General features: G+C 39.7%; 3 protein-coding genes across 14 annotated transcripts in view; 2 read left to right on the top strand and 1 right to left on the bottom strand.

Moving 5' to 3' along the window:
- LOC119693291 (zinc finger protein 1 homolog) overlaps positions 1-22224 on the top strand; it is a 538991-nt gene that overhangs the window by 279447 nt on the left and 237320 nt on the right. The window lies entirely within an intron of this gene.
- LOC119693302 (zinc finger protein 62-like) overlaps positions 1-22224 on the bottom strand; it is a 159265-nt gene that overhangs the window by 80588 nt on the left and 56453 nt on the right. The window lies entirely within an intron of this gene.
- LOC119693357 (zinc finger protein 681-like) overlaps positions 1-22224 on the top strand; it is a 77417-nt gene that overhangs the window by 34494 nt on the left and 20699 nt on the right. For 4 of the 9 annotated variants that reach the window (XM_048623961.1, XM_048623958.1, XM_048623960.1 and 1 more), the window contains one exon: positions 15105-17155. In XM_048623961.1, coding sequence (XP_048479918.1) covers positions 15105-16708 — 1604 coding nt within the window. In that variant the 3' untranslated portion in view covers positions 16709-17155. Of the gene's footprint in view, positions 1-58; positions 1851-5541; positions 5747-6609; positions 6761-15104; positions 17156-22224 lie in introns of those variants that run through there. The other 5 variants (XM_048623965.1, XM_048623963.1, XM_048623964.1 and 2 more) reach the window with 5 other exon arrangements.

A 22224-nucleotide genomic window follows, 5' to 3' on the forward strand; every position in this document is an offset into this window, starting at 1 on the left:
AAGTCACACCCTAAGCACATTTATAGCTATCCCAATTAAACTTTATTGTACCTTTCAGAAACATTGACAACGTCGCCGCAAGTATCAAAGAGAAATGAAAACAAAAATCAACTACACAATTTAACGGTCTACAGTGGGGATCATCCTACCGAGTGCTCCACTCAAGACCTGGATGTGAAACCTGACCACCTGTGTACTGACATGGATGACACAATAACTGTCAAGGGCAACAGTTTGACAGAATTTCATGAAGTTGAAACTGAAATCAAGAAGGAATCAGAGAATATTGTACCAAATGAATTGCCATTTTACAGAAACAGAATTATACTCGGCAAGATACATGTAGATGAGTCTGACGAAGAACGAGAAATTGATGCACCAGGTGACTGTAATAATGTTGTTAACAACAAAACAAACAATGATCAAGATTTGGCAGTGTCAATAAACTCCGATCAAAATAGAAGCATGAGGATAACAAAACAGTATTATGAAATGGAAAAATGTTTAGGAGCGAAAATCATTCTAACAAACTGCTATACAACTCTATTGAACCATAACTGTTACTGTGCTCAGTGTGCAGTGTTGTTCCCCACCACTGAAGCGTATAGTGAACATTACACGAGCACACACACCGATACCCCTCACTCAACTAAAGCCTCGGCTTCTCTAGTAATACGTAAAAAAATAATATACCCACGTGAGCAGGCATTTGTTTGTGACACCTGCGAGAAAACATTCAGCAATAGAAGTAGCTTGATAAAGCACATGTTAATTCACACTGGCGACAAGCCATTCGAGTGTGACATTTGCACGAAAACATTTAACCGAATGAGTCATTTGAAGAGCCACAAGTTAGTACACACTGGCGAAAAGCCATTCGAGTGTGACATTTGCATGAAAAGATTTAGACATAGATGTCATTTGAAGAGCCACAAGTCCTTTCACACTGGCGAAAAGCCATTCCAGTGTGAAATTTGTAAGAACTTATTTAGTCATAGGTTCACATTGAAGAGACACATGCTACTGCACACTGGCGAAAAGCCATTCCAGTGTGAAATTTGTAAGAACTTATTTAGTCATAGGTTCACATTGAAGAGACACATGCTACTGCACACTGGCGAAAAGCCATTCCAGTGTGACATTTGCACGAACACATTTAGCCAAAGATGTTATTTGACGAGCCACAAGAGACTTCACACAGGCGAGAAATTCCAGTGTGACATTTGCAAGAAATACTTCAATCAAAGAAGGGATATAAAAAGGCACAAGTTAATTCACACTGGCGAAAAGTCATTCCAGTGTAACATTTGCACGAAATCATTTTTCCAGAAAGGTAATCTTAAGAGGCACATCATGTTACTTCACACTGCATCACAGCCATATGATTCTGATGAGTCGGAAAAAATGTAATATCCGGGAAACATGAGGGAACATAGTACATGACACGGCGTGAAACAGCGGGATGTCAGTGAGTGTCAGTGGGGCGCGCTGCGGGCGAGGGCTCGGCCTCCGCCTGTCCCCTCACTGCAGGCAGCGCCGGCGACGCACAGGCCGCGTTGTCGACACGCTCTCCTACACCCACATACAAGCGACTCCACCTACACTAACCACCTCAGTTGCAATTCTGACATCGGCGCGGACGGTCGCTTTCTAGCGGCGCCGTCTGTAGCCGTCACGTGTGACTCACTACTGAGTGACCCGGCTGCTCAAGGACAGCGTCCTGTTGTACACCGAGATGCCTGAAATCCCGGCTCAATTGGAAGCCTCGGAACAGTATAAAATGTCATTAATCGCTTGGTTAAAACAACTAAATGTTGTATATTTTTAATAAACGTTATTATTTCAAAATACTGATGTTGTTTTCATATTATTTGTGGTACCTGTTGCTGTGCTAGTGCCGCGGTGGTACAGAGGGCCTTCGCAAGAGTGCGCCGCGCCGTCCTGTCCTCAGCAACTGTCCTGGCTTCTGTCCAGCTCAGCGCTTGCGCTCGCAGCTCGCCGTCAACTGTACGCCGCCATGTGTGCACCGACGACCGGGACACGGCGTCTGCGGCGGCTACTAGCTACTCATTCAAAGCTTGTTTTGACATTACTCTTATGTTAATAAAATATTGGACAGTAATAATAATAATAATAATAATAAATATGTGGGGACATCTCACACACGGCCATCCGACCCCAAGCTAGGCAGAACCTGTGTTATGGGTGTCGGACAGCTGATATATCTACACAAATACATAGATAGATAGATACTAAATATAAATAAGTAACTACCTATATAATTTTAAAGAGTAATTTTAACTACAATGTACCTTGTATGAGTACCAGGATTAATTGTTTTTTGTACCTCAACAATCAATAAATACCTACGCTAGAGAGTTTATTTGTAGTAGTGTTATAGAATGCGATCCAATTTTTTGGCGTTTTAAGAACAACGTACCGCCTGGTACCGCCCTTGCGTCCCCCGCACCTCGGCAACTTAACTGAGGGCCAAGTGTGGGTTTTTCATAACCGATTAAGCAGTGAAAATCGACATTTGTACGGTGCGGAGCTAGTGCAGCGCGTATACCGCTAGGTGGCGACTCTCTCGCGCTACACAAATTCGCGTTTACTCGCCGCTATTCTAACGGAGTAAAAACTCGCACTCCCCATGCGGGTCAGCATGGAGACGGGGAGTTGAGCGCAACGTCTAGTGTATTGTTCCTCTGTGGCAATGTGTCTGACTATGCGGGGCTGCGGGGGACGCGGGGTCCTCACTAACTCTAGTAGGAAAGTAGTAACTAAGAAGATTATTAATATCATTCCACTTAAGGCAGGCTTCATGCAGGATTAGGTATGATCTAGGTACATCAATATTCATATAAAAGTACTTTTATGGAGTGAGAGAGTGAGATGAGTCCAAGGAACGTAATACCTACCTACTTCTCTTACAATAAGAAGCCGCTCCTCTGTCAAGCTATGAAATGCTACATGACAGCGCTGCTATAGGTAAGTAACTACCAGCAAAGTTAACAAAACTTGTAGTACAAGGAGGCGGAATATTACCTATCATGCAATGTTTTCTATCTAAAACTTCGCGTTGGAATTTCTATATATTTCAGTTAGCTGATAAACTTCGATACCGCGGTTATTTCATACAGTCCTGTACCGGTATTGAGTTCTCAGCGCCATCTGTTGTTTGTCATCAAAACTAGTCTATGATAGGGTAAACTACCCAATTATTGACACTTTAAGACCAGTTGTCTGCAAAACTGGCCATAAATACGCATAAAATATTAGTATTGTGGTATTTTTTTCTGTAGCGGTTTCAGGTGTATATTCATTTATAATATTTTTGACAAAACAATGACCCTATAGTCTTAGTTTTTTATTATCAGCTATAAATTTGAAAGAACCCCTATTTCCCAATTATTGTCACGCGTTTTCCAATTTATGACACCTCCTGTACCAATTATTGACATGCTTGATATTAGGTAATAAAAACCGTTTTTTACAGGAATTAAACCTTTGGGAGGGTATCATGGGTCCGGTTCTCTATTTGGTATATCACGGTGATATATTGAAACACCATAAGTGTCACATACCATAAGTCGTCAGCTAGTTATCTGACATACCATATGTACTGCATCTAATACTGATGCTAGCAGACTAGTCCCACTGAGTTAGGCTGCTTCGTCTCATGATCTCCTGGGCATTTCTCAAAGGTTCCAGCCAGTGCGTCCTGCTGCTGATGCCATATGGTTCAGAAACGTGGTCACGGCTGGGCTAACAGGTCCACTGATATAAAGTCGTAATGCGGACTGAAATGGGGTAATCAATCCATCAGAGAACCAATGTGAGATGCCAATAGGCCAGCCACCCAAGAAGAAAGACAGTTGGAGTAATCGAGTTCTCGAGTGGAGGTAACGAAAAGGCAAGCGTGACATAGCACGCCTTTTGGCCATCAGGACCAAGGCTGATCTTAGACATGTACCTGGTAAGAAGCTGCTGGAAGAGAAAGGCCAAAGAAAAAGTGTGGTGTAGCTTTGTCACATCTGTATTGATGAAGACATCATGAATCATGAATATGCCTCTGATATCTTCAGTTTATGCTCGCAGAACTACACGAAGCATCCTTGAGGGTTGGCCTGTAGATAAACATGTTCAAGACTAAGGTAATGTCCAGTGTCCCAATCGAAACGAACGATACCGCTGGATATCATTCAATTTTGTGAATCTTAACAGCTATCTTGATCATTGTTTACCCGCCGGGTCAGAATCCCAGTTTTAATAGATTACGAGGTGGATTCAGCTGGGTGGGAAGTGTGCAGGACACTTTTGGACAGGCAAAATGATGACAGGTGGACGTAGAGCAGTTGGCAGGCCACCTGCCACTGATAGTCAGACGACTTCGTATAGGTTTCAGGAAGACAGTGAGAAGTGAAGCAGGAAAAGTTATTTTTTGAGTGTCATAGTATAGTAAGCTCCCATAAAAATATTTATCGTTAATGAGACTAATTATTGACACTTTGCCTATATATAGACATGTCAATAATAGGGAAATAGATTACTGACACTATGTCGATAATTGGATTTCACTGTATTGACACTGTGTCATGAATTGGAAATTCGTGTGGGATAAATGATTAAATAGTGTTAACATGATCATTATAGGATATACTATCGGAAAAAGCTAAAATATTAACATGAAAACAAAAAACATTCCTTCCAATTAATGACCCAATATGTCAATATTAGGAAAATATATCGAAAGTGCTACCTATAATTGACACCACCTAAATTCGAAGTTATAACCGAAAATAATTGGTTTTTGAGGTAAGAAATGGAAAAGGAATTTTGTTAACTTTTCAGTCCAAATAACAAATTTATAATTTTTTAAAAGAAATACTTGCAAATTTCTTCTTAAAGTAGCCACTGTCCTTTGCAAAAAGTGATCCAAGATGGCGGAATTTGAAGAAGCAACGGAGAGGCACGAATTGTCTATGTTTTATTGGTCAGTCATTGCTGTAAAAAGGACTGCCGAGTGTTACCATTACAGAATAACTATTACTGCTGCATTCAAAGATAAATATCACTAAATAGAACGAAGCGTTGTCTTGTTTTCTTTAATTATTCCGCGCTGTGTCTATAAATGGAGGGGTGTCAACAATAGGGTAGTTTACCCCATCTCCTTTGATGGTCTTTCCTTTTTAAAATTTACTTATAATTTTTATCTTGCTTTTACTCGAGAATACCTGCAAGTAAGAGCTCTCAAGAAGGAACATGTGAGGCTTCGGCTGTGGCGGCGGTGGTGTTAATGTAAAAATATAATACTTAGGTGGAATTTCACCAAAAGCTAAACGTATTTAGTAGCCTGTCAAACGTTTGTCAGTTGGTACAAAATGTATTTAAAATTGGACTTAAATACAATTTTAAATACGTTTAGCGTTTGGTAAAAGTGACCCTTAGGGCCTGTTCCACAATGTCGGTTAGTGGTTACCTATCTGTGAAATTAAAACAAAAACCACAGAGTACTTTCATTTATTTTACAAACAAAATGTCAATGATGATATATGACAGCTTGGCTTTGGCTTGTGTTTCATTATTTCGATGTGTTTTTGTCAATAACCTAAAAATATTCTTAACTATTCGCATCCTTAAAGCTAATAAATGATAATTTCACCGATAGTCTGCTGAATAAAGTGTTTAGCACTGCATTGGGTAAGAATAGTTTTATAAAACCTTCATACTTACTTCTGGTCTTGAGGTTAGCTTTTCCTCCATTTGTTTGCTAAATTTATGCTACACACAAGAGTGAATATGTGGCAGCATGTAGAGTTGTCGGTGGCTGTAGGCTCAGTGGAAGCGAGAGAGCCTGCAGAGGTCTTTAATTAGCTGGTGGTAGGGGGTGAGGGCGGCCTTCCTCTTCAAATGCTATATGAGTGTTTGTTTGTGGCCTCCTATTCAAAAAGTCAATATTGTTTTAGCTCTAAATCTGGTGCAGTACCTAAACAGATTATCATGCTACAGTCTATTGAATTTTTGTAAAATTATGAACTATAAATCTTCTTGCATGTTATGAAAACTGGTAGAAAATGGTTCTGAATACCTACTCTCTATTTTTCCCACCTTTTACACTCATAAATGTATTTTTGCAATAAAGGATTATATTGATGCAATTTCTGAAGGCACAAATTCTAATTTTAGGCTGTCATAACCTTATATACATTCTTTGTTTATAATCAGGCTGTATGAGTGTTACTGTTAGTTAGTGGACTGATGGTCGGTGGAGCAGAAGAGTGGAGTCCACATACCGGTAAGCGCAGCGTTTGGCGCCCCCACGCGAGATGGACAGACAATATAGTCAAGTCCATGGGGAAGCACTAGATGCGGGCCGCCTCCGATCGGACAAGGTGGAAATCATTGGGGGAGGCCTATGTTCAGCAGTGGACGTCCTATGGCTGAGATGATGATGACGATGATGAGTGTGAAGTCAAATCTAATATTTCACTGGCAACATTTCTAGTTTTACATAGCTAACATTAAATTTTGTGCCTTCAGAATATATTTCATTATACTACTTAGTTAGAAGTCATTAATTGCTATTTGAATATATTTCTCATGTTTTAGTTGTACGAAACCACACTATAAGATGGAGGATGGCATGGACATAGAGGAACATGATCTGTTGAACAACCCTACTGTGATGAGTGTGTTTCCAGATCTTGCCGTTCTCAAACAAGAAATTATTGATTTTGATACAAGTGTAGTGTAGCACCAGGTTTTTAATTTGAATGCTCTGTTAAGGATATATTTAAATTATACAACTCCGTTTAAAAATTATAGGGAAAAGATCAATTAAACACAAAATCTTTGTTATTCATCAAAATGTATTTTATCACAATTATATTATCAAAGTATGCTCCTTCAGAAACGATACATCAAAACATTTTTTAAACAATGTTTCTGGAATGAGTTTAATTCTCGCGGCAAATTCAGCTTTTAAAAAAATATTGGATAATTATTTGAAATATTTGTATCGTTTCTAAAGGAACATACTTCATGTGGTTTAGGTAGGCCTAGACTAAAGTTGCGCGATTATCACTAACCATAATCGAATAATTCGATTATAGACTTTATTCATATCCTCGATATCGATTGTTGCTGTCATTCATAATCGCCCACTCTGCATGGAGTCCTTCGTCAAGTCGCGCGCCTTAGAGTCGCGCGCCGCGCGAGTTGGCATCTACTGTTTTTTTATATCATCAACTCGCGTGCCCATGTAAAGTACATGTAAAGTACGGTCAGATGCAAACGAATTGAAACTAAAAAATATAGTTAAATATTGTCCCCTGGCTGATTAGCATAAGAAGGTACCGACTAGACAGTCGCCATTAAAGTAGATGCTTTGATTTCGGGACAATAAAGCCTATGTTGGAAGTGCGGAATGAGGCAAAAGGGGATGTGACCTATGACGCATGATACCCAAGATTGCTATCTCTCTCATCCCGTGCGCCAATTTTACCTGTCATAGCTATGTCCTTCAAGTTTTTGTTGCAAAAACCGGTTTAAAGGGTTAAAACGTCATCATTGTTTTAGTGACGTCGTTTTAGTGTTACTCCTAATGCGAAGCAGTTACATTAATTACAGTGTTGATAAGTAATAAGCCAATTTTTTGTTGTTGATTATTATTAGAATAATAGACGCATTTTTCCTGAAATAAAAATGACATATTATGTATCTAGCCTATCTGAAACCTAGTTAAACATTGTGAGATATGGCGTTTCGACTTTCTCCGTGTTCGGCATCATAAGGGTCACAGTGACAGTTAAATAAAGTCCATTTTTCTCTCCACCTTTAATTTGCAAGGTGCGGGTGCCTATATAAATAGAGTGAGTAGCCCGCGCGCCTCAGTTGTAATATCACCATGCAGAAATGACTAGGTTTCAGATAGGCTAGATACATAATATGTCATTTTTATTTCAGGAAAAATGCGTCTATTATGTAGTCTGAGCCTATCTGAAACCTAGTTAAACATTGTGAGATGTGTTTATTATCGCATGGTGGAGAGAAAACCAACTGTGACCCATAAGCTACTGATGAGTATATCAGTAGATAAATATTTGAATCTATAAATTTATAATGCATAGATTTCTAGGTAATAGATATACTAAAAAGAAAGGTATAAGTATACATAAGACTTAAGTACTTCCTTATTATTCCTGACTTGTCAGAAAGTTATGGAAGGTATGTACCTATACATATAGGTAGGTATTTATACATATGGATACACACAGTGCCTCTTTGAAAGCAATACTTATAAGTAATTATTGATCAAAATCTTGTTATTGTCAAGGCAATATTTTTAACATACACTAGCCGAATGGATGGAACCAGTGAAATACTTTAAACAATATTTAAAAGCTGTAAAATGTAGAATATCGATCCAGGCCGCTGGGGCTCAGATCAGCACATGCTGACTAGGGTATGTAATTCTGGACTGACCTCAGAAATGCAGCAGCCGACCCTGGAGCCTCGAGGACCTGCTCAGTCAGCCCTGTACGACGACACGGCCTGCAACACCTGGCGCGGCATCTAGTCCTTGGAACGAGGAGTGGTGCTTGAAGGGAAGATAATTTTACTAAATATCTCAGCCTCATCAGCTACTGGAAAAGATTAGATGAAGGCTGTGACACTGGCGGATAACTAAGTATTCAGTTTTTCAAAACATGATGCAGGTCACTATATTCATATTCTAGATTGACAAGTAACACACAGTCTAATTTTGTATTCTAACTAACTCGGCGGTTAACGAGTTCCTGTGCAGTCCTACTAGGAAGGAAAGTTATTTTATAAGCCTTTGCACCGATTTTGTGGGCTACTATCATTCTGTATCATCATGTGTGAATATTATGAGCTCTGGCAGCATTCCTTGGTAGATGACATCAATTAATAAAGATTGATTAACACAACAATAACAATTATAATAGTTGATAAATGAAACCCGGCTAACATGTCTTAACTGGGTAAGTAAATGATCAGTCATGCCACCAGGATAAGTAAAATGTTCAGTACTTCATATGAAAAACATTAACAAGGTCACCTTTAGGTATGTTCGTCAACACTAAGGGCAGGTCTCGGCCAAAACCTTAAGGCTTCGCCTTGTTGCAACTTCAAAGGTACGTAGGTAGGTACCTACTTACATTGTTGTAGGTTCGATCTTGAAACCATTAAGTCAACCTAGATAAAACAAAATAAAATAGCTCGATTAAATAAAGATGGTACGTAAAGATGTTAGTTGTACCTGATCAGACCTGATGCAACGACAGCCAACATAGACTCTCTAATCTGTGGAAGCAACAATCATGGTGGCGGGAACATGCTGGACAGTTGGACGAGCCACCTCGAGCCTATCAGAACTGACAGTTCGCCAACAGCAGATAGCTTGCGGCTATCTATAGGTAAACTTAGGTAGTTAGCTATACCCAAGAAAAAGTCCTTGGACATCGATATGCGAATAACTGTGACTGTACTTGTAACTTAACTGTACTTCAGCGACCTGGTATTGCATTCTGAAAGAACTGCGAAGAGTTAATATTATGACTAATAATTATTACTTATTTAGAAAGTTTTCAGCAAACTCTAATAAATCAAGCAGCTACCACGTCAGTTCCCGCTGCCCGGTTATAACTCTGTACTAGCTTAGTAGATATATATACCAGTTCTAGCCTTCAGCTAGAGGCCAGAGAGCTCCTAAATGAGATGCGAGTACGGGCATGACACAAGTAATTTTTTACTTGGTAACTAGTTACGTAACTAATTGAAAGATCCATAAAACAGTTGAGGATACTCAAAATGGAATTGTGAAAACGGCACGTCTGCATCTTAACCGGTCAGTCTTAAGTAGTTTCAGCAGATACAGTGTTGAAAAATAGTTATGAAACGTTTGCGCCAGAATCGAATTAAAAATACATTTTCATTATAGAAGCCGTTTAGGCATGAATAGGTACTTTCACCCTTTGGATTGTGCTCCAAATGATGACCTTCGAAATTCATAGAAATTTAATGACGACTGCCATTGTTTATTATCTAGCCCCGTACATTGAGTAGGGCTGCGGCTACACGTGATGTGATACACAGTACACAGTAGGTATATGCATGTTCCCAGAATAGTGGAAGTTATAATTTTACCAAAAGGTAGTCGTCTCGTGCAAGAGCACCGTTACTCGATTTATTCGATACACAACTAGTAGACAGCTGCTGCGTAGGAGGTTCACGCATTTTTCAACAAAGAGCTCGGATACACACTCACAATCCACTGGGACATAAGGAAGACAGCTAATATGGTGCCACTCAGAAACCGCGATGACACTCCGATCATGATTACCCGACAGTAGGATTATAATAAATTCGGTAACTTGTGAAGCGGTATGGTATAGCAACAGCGACTTTCACGAAATCAGGAATTAGCTCAGTGCTTTTAGGTTGAACACTCGCCGGTGGGATTCACTTTGCTCACAGCCGAGAAAAGAAAAGACTCAAAGCTGGAATCTGCCGATGTGTCATGACACTTAAGATAGTGTCTGGGGGGTCACTTTATATGACGAAAAACGAACTTTCAGTGCACTGCGGCGCGAGCCGCTCTATCTGTTTGTATGTATTAAACGTGCCGATTGCACGACAGCTCTCGTTCGTTCGTTTCTCATCAGTATAGAGTAACGCTCCTGTAGGTACTTACCGTGCGTCACTATTCCCATGAGCAGTCCAATGATCTTTAGGCAGTTTAGAACAAAAGCTGCATTAGACAGTTTCTTCAGCAGAGACATCGAAATAAAAAATTGATTGCACAACTATCCCCAGGAGCAGTCTACAGGTCACTTTGGGCAGTTCAGAAGAAAGCTGCTTTAATAGAATACCCTACCTCAGCGGAGGCATCAAATTGAAGTGCTATAACACTTTTAGAAGCGGTGCACGTTACCCGATTTGTCGTCATCCATGCCGATGCGGCTACGGCGACTGCAGGTGGTTACTCAGGCTTCGTTGGTGTGCCCTTGTATGGCTAACATGACCAACCTTGGCAGTAAACGTTCGTTTGCATATGCCAAAATCACTGATGAATAGCGCACGTTACTCGATACCTTCTAAATAAGTCACTCATAATGATGGCTGATGATGATGATGACCGTGCTAGCAATAGTGCAGGCGGTTCCGCTGAGCATAAAATCTCTTCCCAGACAGGGGGCGTTTGGATCTGGCAACCAGAACAGGAGTGCCAGGTGTGCGCAGCGATGCAGGTGGGACAACACAGCCGCCAGGGCAGGAGTACATGGCTGGGTCTATGCAGCGATGCAGGTAGCACAAACCGGTGGCCAGGGCCAGGACCGGGTGTAGGCTGCGATGCAGGTGGCACAAAACGGTGGCCCGGGCCAGGACCGGGTGTACAGCCGCCAGGGCAGGAGTGCATGGCTGGGTCTATGCAGCGATGCAGGTACCCCAAACCGGTGGCCAGGGCCAGGACCGGGTGTACGCTGCGATGCAGGTGGCACGAGACGGCGGCCAGCGCAGGAGCACAGGGCCGGGTGTATGCTGCGATGCAGGTGGCACGCACCGGTGGCCAGGGCAGGAGCCCAGGGCCGGGTGCACGCTGCGATACAGGTGCCACGAGACGGCGGCCAGCGCAGGAGCACAGGGCCGGGTGCAGAATACACGAAACTTCAATTTCACCGAATCGGCCTGCCTACCCTCAGCGGGTAGGTACCGGCGGATCACATTACTCGCCGCACATGCCACAATGTCCCAACATACTGAAACTCGGAGCCACGTGCTTCCTGTAAAAAATCCTATGACGGTCCTGGAAAGCTCCTGTTTGTAAAGCCTTACATAAGCTATAATCAAGTGCATTATTGTAATAGCAAAGTTTTTATCTACTTTTTTCTAAAAATATTAGAAATTGAGGGTAGAAAAATATATTTTTATTATTTTTTCCTGTATAAAATTAACATATGCTTTACTTAAAGCGGTCATTAATGTAAGTATCTAGCTCAAGCGCCACTAGTAGGACCGGAATATGTGATCAATCATCACCACGACTATTGAATCGGACCCTACTGCGTGGGATAAAAACCCCAAGCGCCGGAGCATTATGACCAGTGGCTGAGCTTTTAAAAGCAGTAAATAATAGCATTTTACTCACGGCTTATCAACTCAAACCTTCGTTGCGAAATCCTCAGCAATCGCTGCGTGCGCAGCAGCCGGCAGGCCCCGCGCCGCCTGGTCCGCATCACGCTACAGCTCCCGGCAGCGAGGACTCCGCAAATTCAATATTATATTTTTCCCCGTCGGAGCGAAGCCGACGAGAACCGTGGCTACATTGAGCCATTTTGCCGAAGTGTTCACTTCAAAAATCAAAAACCAACTGAGGCGCGCGGGCTACTCACTCTATTTATATAGGCACCCGCACCTTGCAAATTAAAGGTGGAGAGAAAAATGGACTTTATTTAACTGTCACTGTGACCCTTATGATGCCGAACACGGAGAAAGTCGAAACGCCATATCTCACAATGTTTAACTAGGTTTCAGATAGGCTCAGACTACATAATATATCTTAAATTATACATCTCCGAAAGGATATTGTGTTTTATTTTAAGGTAAAGTCCTATAAAATACCCTATACATTTTAAGTAGTTACCTTAAGCATAAATAGCATAAATTATAACTTTTGTGGCTGACTCTACATATTTTCACAGTCGAGCGAGTTGACGACAAAAAAAGTAGGTAAATACGGTAGGGGCAACTCGCGCGCGGCGCGCGAGTCAAAGGCGCGCGACTTGACGAAGGACTCACTGCATGCAGTTTGTCGTAGGTACTTACTACTTACTGGACACCCTGTACTAATGAGGAAATATTATGCTGGCCTGATCAAAGTTTTCTAAGCTATACTCATCTATGGTTGAATGGTGTAGTGGTTAGTGACCCTGACTGCTATCCCGAAGGTCCCGGGTTCGATTCCCAGCTGATATAAATTGTTAAAGACAGATATTTGTTTGCACTCGGGTCTTGGGTGTTGATATTAATATTTAATATGTATCTATGTATTTGTGTAAATGTATCTACTGTCGGATACCCATATATATTACAGGCTCTGCCTAGCTTGGGGTCGGATGGTGTGTGTTTTTTATGTGATTTTTATTTTAAAAATTTATCTTCCATCATCATTTCATTCCATTCCATTCTATTCTCTGTGAGGGTGTAAGTACCTGCACCGGGCTCTCTCGAGTGGAACCTTTGCATGTCCCCAAGGAAGCTTAGGAAGGCAGTTTAGAAACTGCCTTCCTAAGCTTGGAACATTTCAAACCACGCTGGTCCACTGCGGGTTGGTGGGTTCACATATCTAGATGTGCTAGATCTAGATATGCAGGTTTCCTCACGATGTTTTCCTTCACTATAAGAGTGATGGTATACATTGTACTTAAGTTAAAAGAACTCATTGATACATGTCAGCGCCGGGATTCAAACCCGCATCTCTGGCGTTACTTAATTTACATAATGAAGTAACTGACTGGTGTAGTGGTTAGTGACCCTGACTGCTATGCCCAAGATCGTGGCTGGTGACGATTCCCGGCTGGGGCAGATATTTGTTTAAATACAGATACCTATTTGTACTCGGGTCTTGGGTGTTGATATTAAATATATATATAAATGATGTATCTATCTATGTATTTGTGTAGATATATCAGCTGTCCGATACCCATAATACAGGCTCTGCCTAGCTTGGGGTCGGATGGCCGTGTGTGAGATGTCCCCATATATTTATATTTATTTAGTTATTAACCGACTTCAAAAAAAGGAGGAGGTTCTCAATTCGTCGGGATATTTTTTTTTTTTTTTATATTTTTTTTTATGTATGTTCACCGATAACTCCGCCGTTTATGAACCGATTTTGAAAATTCTTTTTTTGTTGTATTGGGTTGAGCTTCCAGGTGGTCCCATTTTTTTTTCAGAATTTTATCTCACCCCTAAGGGTGGGTAAAGGGGTAAAAACAGGGTATGAATTTCCATTTTGGACACATATTAACCGATTCTAATGAAATTAAGAACGTAAATATAGTTCTTATAACAATAAAATATGATGGTGACCTTGAGCTGATCTGATGATGGAAACGGAAGGCAGTCAAGGGAACTCCTCAACGGTATATAGCAACTACCTCGTGTTTAGGCTTGAATGATTCGTATTGATTAGTAGGACTTTTTGGTATCATTTGCATCTTACTTTTGATTAAAAATTATTGCAAATAAACTTAAAACTATAAAATAAAATAATAATTTAAAAAAATAAAAAACCGACTTCAAAAAACCACTAAAATGTAAGTAATAATTTAAGGTTTACACAAATTATATGTGACAGTACAAATATACCTAAGCAGGAACTGTTCTTTTTTGAAGTTGGTGCCATATTTCTTCAGATTACTTTGTCACTGCACCAACATCAAAAAAGAACAGTTCCTGCTTAGGTATATTTGTACTGTCACATATAATTTGTGTAAACCTTAAATTATTACTTACATTTTAGTGGTTTTTTGAAGTCGGTTTTTTATTTTTTAATTATAGCACTCACACTTCTCTCTAACATTCCCCTGCATACATTCATCAGAGAACTCATTCTATCCACAAATACATCACATTCTGGTGCTTCGGCGAGCAGGGAGCCGAGCGAGACGGCCGCAAAAATATGGTCGATGCGGTTTTCATACATTTTGATATTTATGTGCATGAACAGTCAGCTGCATAAGTAGCTATACACTTTTGTACCGTATCAAACTACCTACTAAACAAAACGACAATGGTTGAATGAACAAACAGGAAGTTGGTGAGTTTGACAAGGTTCAAAAGTGTTACTACTTATGCAGCTGACTGTACTTCTAATCCAGTGGCTGACATATCCCTGTCTTAACAAAATTGAATGAAACTAACACTAATCTGGCTAATATTTTCACAGCAGTGACAAACCACAGACCGACTCTAGCGTTGTAAACTAAAAAGTAGAATATTTACTCTTTCTTCATTCATATCACACCCTAAACACATTAATTATATATATCCCAACTAAACTTTATTGTACCTTACAGAATCCTTTACAACGCCGGAAGTACCAAAGAAAAATGAAAACAAAAATAATCTACACAATTTAACAGTCTACAGTGGGGATCATCCTACCGAGTGCTCCACTCAAGACCTGGATGTGAAACCTGACCACCTGTGTACTGACATGGATGTTACAATAACTGTCAAGGGGAACAGTTTGACAAAATTTCATGAAGTTGATACTGAAATCAAGAAGGAATCAGAGAATGTTGTACCAAATGAATTGCCATTTTACAGGAACAGGATTATACTTGGCAAGATACAAGTAGATGAGTCTGACGAAGAACGAGAAATTGATGCACCAGGCGACTCTAATAATGTTGTTAACAACAAAACAAACAATGATCAAGATTTGGCAGTGTCAATATACACTGATGAAAACAGAAGTATGAGGATAACTAAACAGTATTTTGAAATGGAAAAATGTTTGGGAGCGAAAATTATTCTAACAAACTGTTATACAACTCTATTGAACCATAACTGTTACTGTGCTCAGTGTGCAGTGTTGTTCCCCACCACTGAAGCGTATAGTGAACATTACACGAGCACACACACCGAGACCACTCACTCAACTAAAGCCCCGGCTTCTCTTGTATTGACACATAGACAAATAATTTACCCACCTGAGAAGGCATATGTGTGCGACACCTGCAAGAAAACATGCAACACAAAAAGTAAATTGATAAAGCACATGTTAGTTCACACTGAAGAAAAACCATTCGAGTGTATATCTTGCAATAAAACCTTCAGTAACCTATACACTTTGAATAAACACAACTTAATTCACACTGGCGAAAAGCCATTCCAGTGTGACATTTGCACGAAAACATTCTACCGAAGATCTAATTTGAAGTGGCACAAGTTAACTCACACTGGCGATGAGCCATTCCAATGTGACATTTGCACGAAATCATTCTTCCGAATATGTGAATTGAAGACCTACAAGTTAGTTCACACTGGCGATAAGCCATTCCAGTGTGACATTTGCACGAAAACATTTACCCAAAGAAGAAATTTGAAGAGCCACAAGTTAATTCACACTGGTGAAAAACCATTTCAGTGTGAAACTTGCAACAAAACATTCAGATATGTATTGGCTTTAAAACGACACACGCTAACTCACACTGGTGAAAAGCCATTCGAATGTGACATTTGCAAGAAATCATATAACCAAATAAGTCATTTGAAGAGCCACAAGTTAGTTCACACTGGCGAAAAGCCATTCGAATGTGACATTTGCAAGAAATCATATTACCAAAAAAGTCATTTGAAGAGCCACAAGTTAGTTCACACTGGCGAAAAGCCATTCGAATGTGAAACTTGCAAGAAAACATTTAACCGAAGAAGTAATTTAAAGAGCCACAAGTTAATTCACACTGGCGAAAAGCCATTCCAGTGTGACATTTGCACGAACACATTTAGCCAAAGATGTTATTTGACGAGCCACAAGTTACTTCACACAGGCGAGAAATTCCAGTGTGACATTTGCAAGAAAACATTTTGCCGTAAAGGTAGTCTTAAGAGGCACATCATGTTACTTCACACTGCATCACAGGCATATGATTCTGATGCGTCGGAAAAAATGTAATATCCGGGAAACATGAGGGAACATAGTACATGACACGGCGTGAAACAGCGGGATGTCAGTGAGTGTCAGTGGGGCGCGCTGCGGGCGAGGGCTCGGCCTCCGCCTGTCCCCTCACTGCAGGCAGCGCCGGCGACGCACAGGCCGCGTTGTCGACACGCTCTCCTACACCCACATACAAGCGACTCCACCTACACTAACCACCTCAGTTGCAATTCTGACATCGGCGCGGACGGTCGCTTTCTAGCGGCGCCGTCTGTAGCCGTCACGTGTGACTCACTACTGAGTGACCCGGCTGCTCAAGGACAGCGTCCTGTTGTACACCGAGATGCCTGAAATCCCGGCTCCATTGGAAGCCTCGGAACAGTATAAAATGTCATTAATCGCTTGGTTAAAATTACTACTTAAATGGTTCTATATTTTAAATAAATATCACTATGGTATACCTAATACTGATGTTTGTTGTTTTCATATTTGTGGTACCTGTTGCTGTGCTAGTGCCGCGGTGGTACAGAGGGCCTTCGCAAGAGTGCGCCGCGCCGTCCTGTCCTCAGCAACTGTCCTGGCTTCTGTCCAGCTCAGCGCTTGCGCTCGCAGCTCGCCGTCAACTGTACGCCGCCATGTGTGCACCGACGACCGGGACACGGCGTCTGCGGCGGCTACTAGCTACTCATTCAAAGCTTGTTTTGTCATTACTCTTATGTGAATAAAATATTGGACAGTAACTACCTATATAATTTTAAAGACTACAATATACCTAGTATGAGTACCAGGATTAATTATTGTTTATTTCACCTCAATAATCAATAAATACCTACGTTAGAGAGTTTATTTGTAGTAGTGTTATAGAATGCGATAAATTTTTTTGGCGTTTTAAGAACAACGTAGTTACTTGCTGCCCTTGCGTCCCCGCACCCCGGCAACTTAACTGAGGGCTAGGTGTGTTTTTCATAACCGATTGAGCAGTGAAAATCGACATTTGTACGGTGCGGAGCTAGTGCAGCGCGTATACCCAAGTAGCAAAAATATGTGCAATAAAGGTAGCGGCCACGTTCCTGTTTTGCTAATATGTGCTGTAAAAGTCCCGTAATTAGTCGAATAATGGTCACGGCAGCGCTGTCTCGACGCGAAAAGGGCACAAATTATACAGCAATTCAGTGCTATGAAAGTCGAGTGATTGTAACCAAGAAGCTTATATAGTAGCTTAAAAGTCGAGTAAAAGTAAACTGTACCTACCCAATTTAGGGTTGTCATAGCAATTTTGTTGCAGCTTCTACACTAAGGGTGCAGTAACAGCGATGTGGTGCTCATTAATCGACTAATAAGTAGAATAATAGCTGTCGAGTTGCTACAACTCTTCATTTTTGTGGGATAAATGCAACAAAATTACTTTTTCCCCACTATTTAGTTGAATTTTAGTCACACTGTTGCAGAAAAATATATGGAAGAAAATCTGTGGATTATTGTGACTGATCTATCGTAATGACTGATTACAAAAGCATAAAGGTAAGTAAGTCTCCATTAATAACTAAATGAGTTATTACTAGTGCAATTTCTATTGTTGCATTTTACACATTCGTATACGAAAAATCTTAGGCGCATTTAACTTTATCGATAAAGTAATAGGAATTCTTTAACATATGTTTAAGGGCTACGTTAAATGTTTCTTAAAAAATAGTAAATATGGTCAAAATTAATTAAATAAATTATAAAAATAAAATAATAGCCATGTTTGTTCGTATATCGCTATTACAGCACTATTAATCGATTTTTGATGCAATAATAGTTACAATGTTGCACTAATAGCAAAACAAGCAGCCATCATTAAATAAATTTAGGGTTCCTCAATGCAAAATCCTTAGCTTGACTAACCCGAGTTGGGGTGAATGTCATTTGATGTATTTTATTAAATGTAATTAATTAACGATTGGTTCATATTTGCTTAATTTCATACTTAATGATAAATTAGCAACTATATAATTATAAAAAAAAAACTTCATTTTCTTCACACGATGAAAAATTTATTACATTGATTTTCAGAATAGAATATAGCAAACATTTAAAAGTGATTGATTGATTGCAAAGCAAGCAAGTATACAACTTGAATAAAGCAGAAAAGATACTAATCACGCTTTTTTTCCAGAATGGTTTTCAAGATTGTGCAGACAATTGAGAAGGGAGGATATGTTTTATGGATCGAGACACCAGGCCCACGATTTCTTCATTTGTTTTCTGTGGAACAACGGAACCACTTGACGTTTCGGCCATCGCACTTGACGAATTTTGAGACAAATACTTTGTTTGAACCTTAGTTTGAATTTTTCCGTATCTTTGTTTTAATTTTCTTTTTTAATTTCCATGACTTGTAATCCATTTTATCACGTAATAAAAAAATGAATGTGCAATGGAATTATTTATTTGCTTGTCACATTAAAATACTATAAACTGTATAAACGTAACCAAAATGCTGTTACTGAATTATTTATCGAATTAATGTGCCATAAGAGCATTTCAAATAGTATGTGAGCTATTACAGTTATTTGAAAGCTTTTATTCGAAATGTCGATTAATGAAGCTATAAGAGTTACAATGATGCAGTATAGTAAAATAAAATCTTTTATTCAGCAAATTAGATCCAAATAATACAATGATGAGTAATAGTTCTATAATAGCAACCTGAACAATCAATAAGCGAATTAATAACTCTTAAAGCTCTCTTTCAGCACTAATGTGTGCGTTAAATAAAATAAAGCAGCTTTTATAGAAATGTCGAATAAACGGGCTATATAGGTCGAGTAGATGTGTATTCGACATTGTTACAGCGCAAATTAGATAAAAATGCTTATTAATAGCTGTACCACTTTTATGGCACAATCTAGTAAAATTTCAGCCATTAATCAATACTTATTCGATTTTAAGTGCTATAAATGGGCCCTTATTCGACCATTTTGCTTGTTGGGTACCGCTAGGTGGCGACTCTCTCGCGCTACACAAATTCGCGTTTACTCGCCGCTATTCTAACGGAGTAAAAACTCGCACTCCCCATGCGGGTCAGCATGGAGACGGGGAGTTGAGCGCAACGTCTAGTGTATTGTTCCTCTGTGGCAATGTGTCTGACTATGCGGGGCTGCGGGGGACGCGGGGACCTCACTAACTCTGAACTCCAGATATTATCAAGGTACATAAGTATATACAGTGTAAACTCTATTTAACGTCACTCGATTTAACGACAAACTCTCTAAATCGTCGAAATAAATTGGTTTTGTTTGGTTTAGCTTGTTTTCCATACATTGATACACTCTACATAGCGATTTGAGTAATAATCAGTAGGTACCTTTTTAGTTAAAACAGCGCAGCTGTGTGCTTTTTTGTCGTTTTATTATCCTGCCTGCAATAAACTCGACTGAGGCCATCCCGCATACCGAATTTTCTAAGATAGTGTAGACTGATCTTGCTTGACCATGACTTATCGAGTAGGGAGCATGGATTGTCTATAGGTACGTTATCATATTCTTAGTTGCTCACAAACCTTCAAACTGTATATGTCGCAGCCGGATCATATAATCCGCCGTATTACATTACGGCTAGTCGCGTTACAAAACAGGGATGCTTTGTAATACGGCGTATCAACGTTTAGCCGGATTGTCATTTCGATACGTTCTTCATTACGGCGGCCCACGTTTAGCCGCATCGTACTACTACTAAATTGTAGGGTGACCATGTCCATGAAATTACTGCTGAAGGAATTTTGCGGTTTCGGTAGTTTGTCAAACATTTTGTAATCATAATAGAGTAAATATGCTATCATATGGACTTCCGTTAAAGTATCAAAATACTGTTCAAGGGCACTACTCGGATTGTAAGATCTTCGAAATTATTATTCTTCATCATCATCATCACACTTCTGGACGTAGGCCTCTCCCAAAGCACACTATCTATAGCTTTCCACATCCAATCATAACCAACCACCTTTCGTAAGTCGTCATTTCATCTAGCCGGAGGGCGTCCCACACTACGTTTGCCTAGTCGCAGTCTCTTCAAGATCAAATAATCTTTGCCGGCCACAATTATATTTTTTGACTCAGTAATACTGTGTGGAAATCCGCCGACCAGCAGAATCCATGGTCACTTTAGCTTTTTGATGTGCGTTATAACTTTTGTACGTTTTTCACTGTTCCGCATTGATCGGAATAGATATTATTTAATTTCACGTGAAAATTCTTCTTGAAGTCACTGTTTACTAACATATTTAACACGATTTCTTTGTTTTAATCATCATCAAATATCTGTATCCAACGCCATTATTGTTGTTATGTCAAGCAGCGTCACGAGTATTAAAAAAACGAAACTAAAATCTTTTGATGCGGCGGCTAATCTCTCGCCGTATTACATAACGGCCAGCCATATTGAATGACGTATGATGTCGAATACAATCCGGCGCATTTTCATTCAGCCATATTCAATACGGCTAAACGTTGATCCGCCGCATTACAAAGAGGCCCTGTCTTGTAATGCGGCTAGCCATAATGTAATACGGCGGATTATACGATCCGGCTGCGACATATACATGGCTAGTAAAAAAAAAACACTGTGCATTGACGAAAAAGTTTTTTTTTTTTAGACCTTTGTTTACTTTCATAAAAAGTTAGTACAATAATTATTACAAAAACCACCCCTTGAAAACCGCGAGGTTTATATGGGGGTAGCTGAATCGCTGTTCATACAAAAAGAAATCACAATTTAATATTGACTTATATAGCTGTTTGTCATGCGACAATGGATCCCAGTATCAAATACTACGATCCATTTTCGCACGACTTATGTTAACTTATACATAGTTACTTGTCTGAAATACATTTCTAAATATCACCTAAAATCTTTTGATCAATAATCGACATTTAGGTAGTGTTGTTTTAGGATCTGTTTTACTTTATTTTTATTTGTATCTAGACTGTCTAGCACTTCTGTAGGTAACTCGTTTAGTGATTTTGACAACATATATTCCCATTTTCTTTTCCCATAGAAGTTATTATAATGCGGTAACACGTACCTTGAGAGGTAATTTAGTTTTCGTAACTGAGCGGGCCGATTTCTACGTTTTAATGTATTTTCTTTACAAATTTCTTCAAAAATGGTTGCTATTTTAATTTTATTATGGACACAAATTACTTTACAGTAACGAAATAGGCCTGCATCGTCACCTTCAAATTGAATATTCATACGAGTGGGAACAATTAACTTTAATAGTCTAAGTTGGATGTTGTAAATTAGCTGAATATCAGATGAAAATGTTCGTCCATAGCTACTCTTGGTAATTCAACCTTGCCAGAAAAACAAACACAAGCCACAACAAATGTGGAAGTATCTTAAAAAGACATCAGTTCTTGGTAATTCAACCTTGCCAGATATTCCACCTAATCTAAATAATCCAGACGACATTAACAATTTTTTTTTGGATGTTCCGGGTGACAGCAATATAGATGAAAATTTGCTAAATTATTATAAACAAAACCGTTTTG

This window comes from Plutella xylostella, chromosome 11 (assembly GCF_932276165.1).
Source record: "Plutella xylostella chromosome 11, ilPluXylo3.1, whole genome shotgun sequence".
NCBI classification, from domain to species: Eukaryota; Metazoa; Arthropoda; class Insecta; order Lepidoptera; family Plutellidae; genus Plutella; species Plutella xylostella.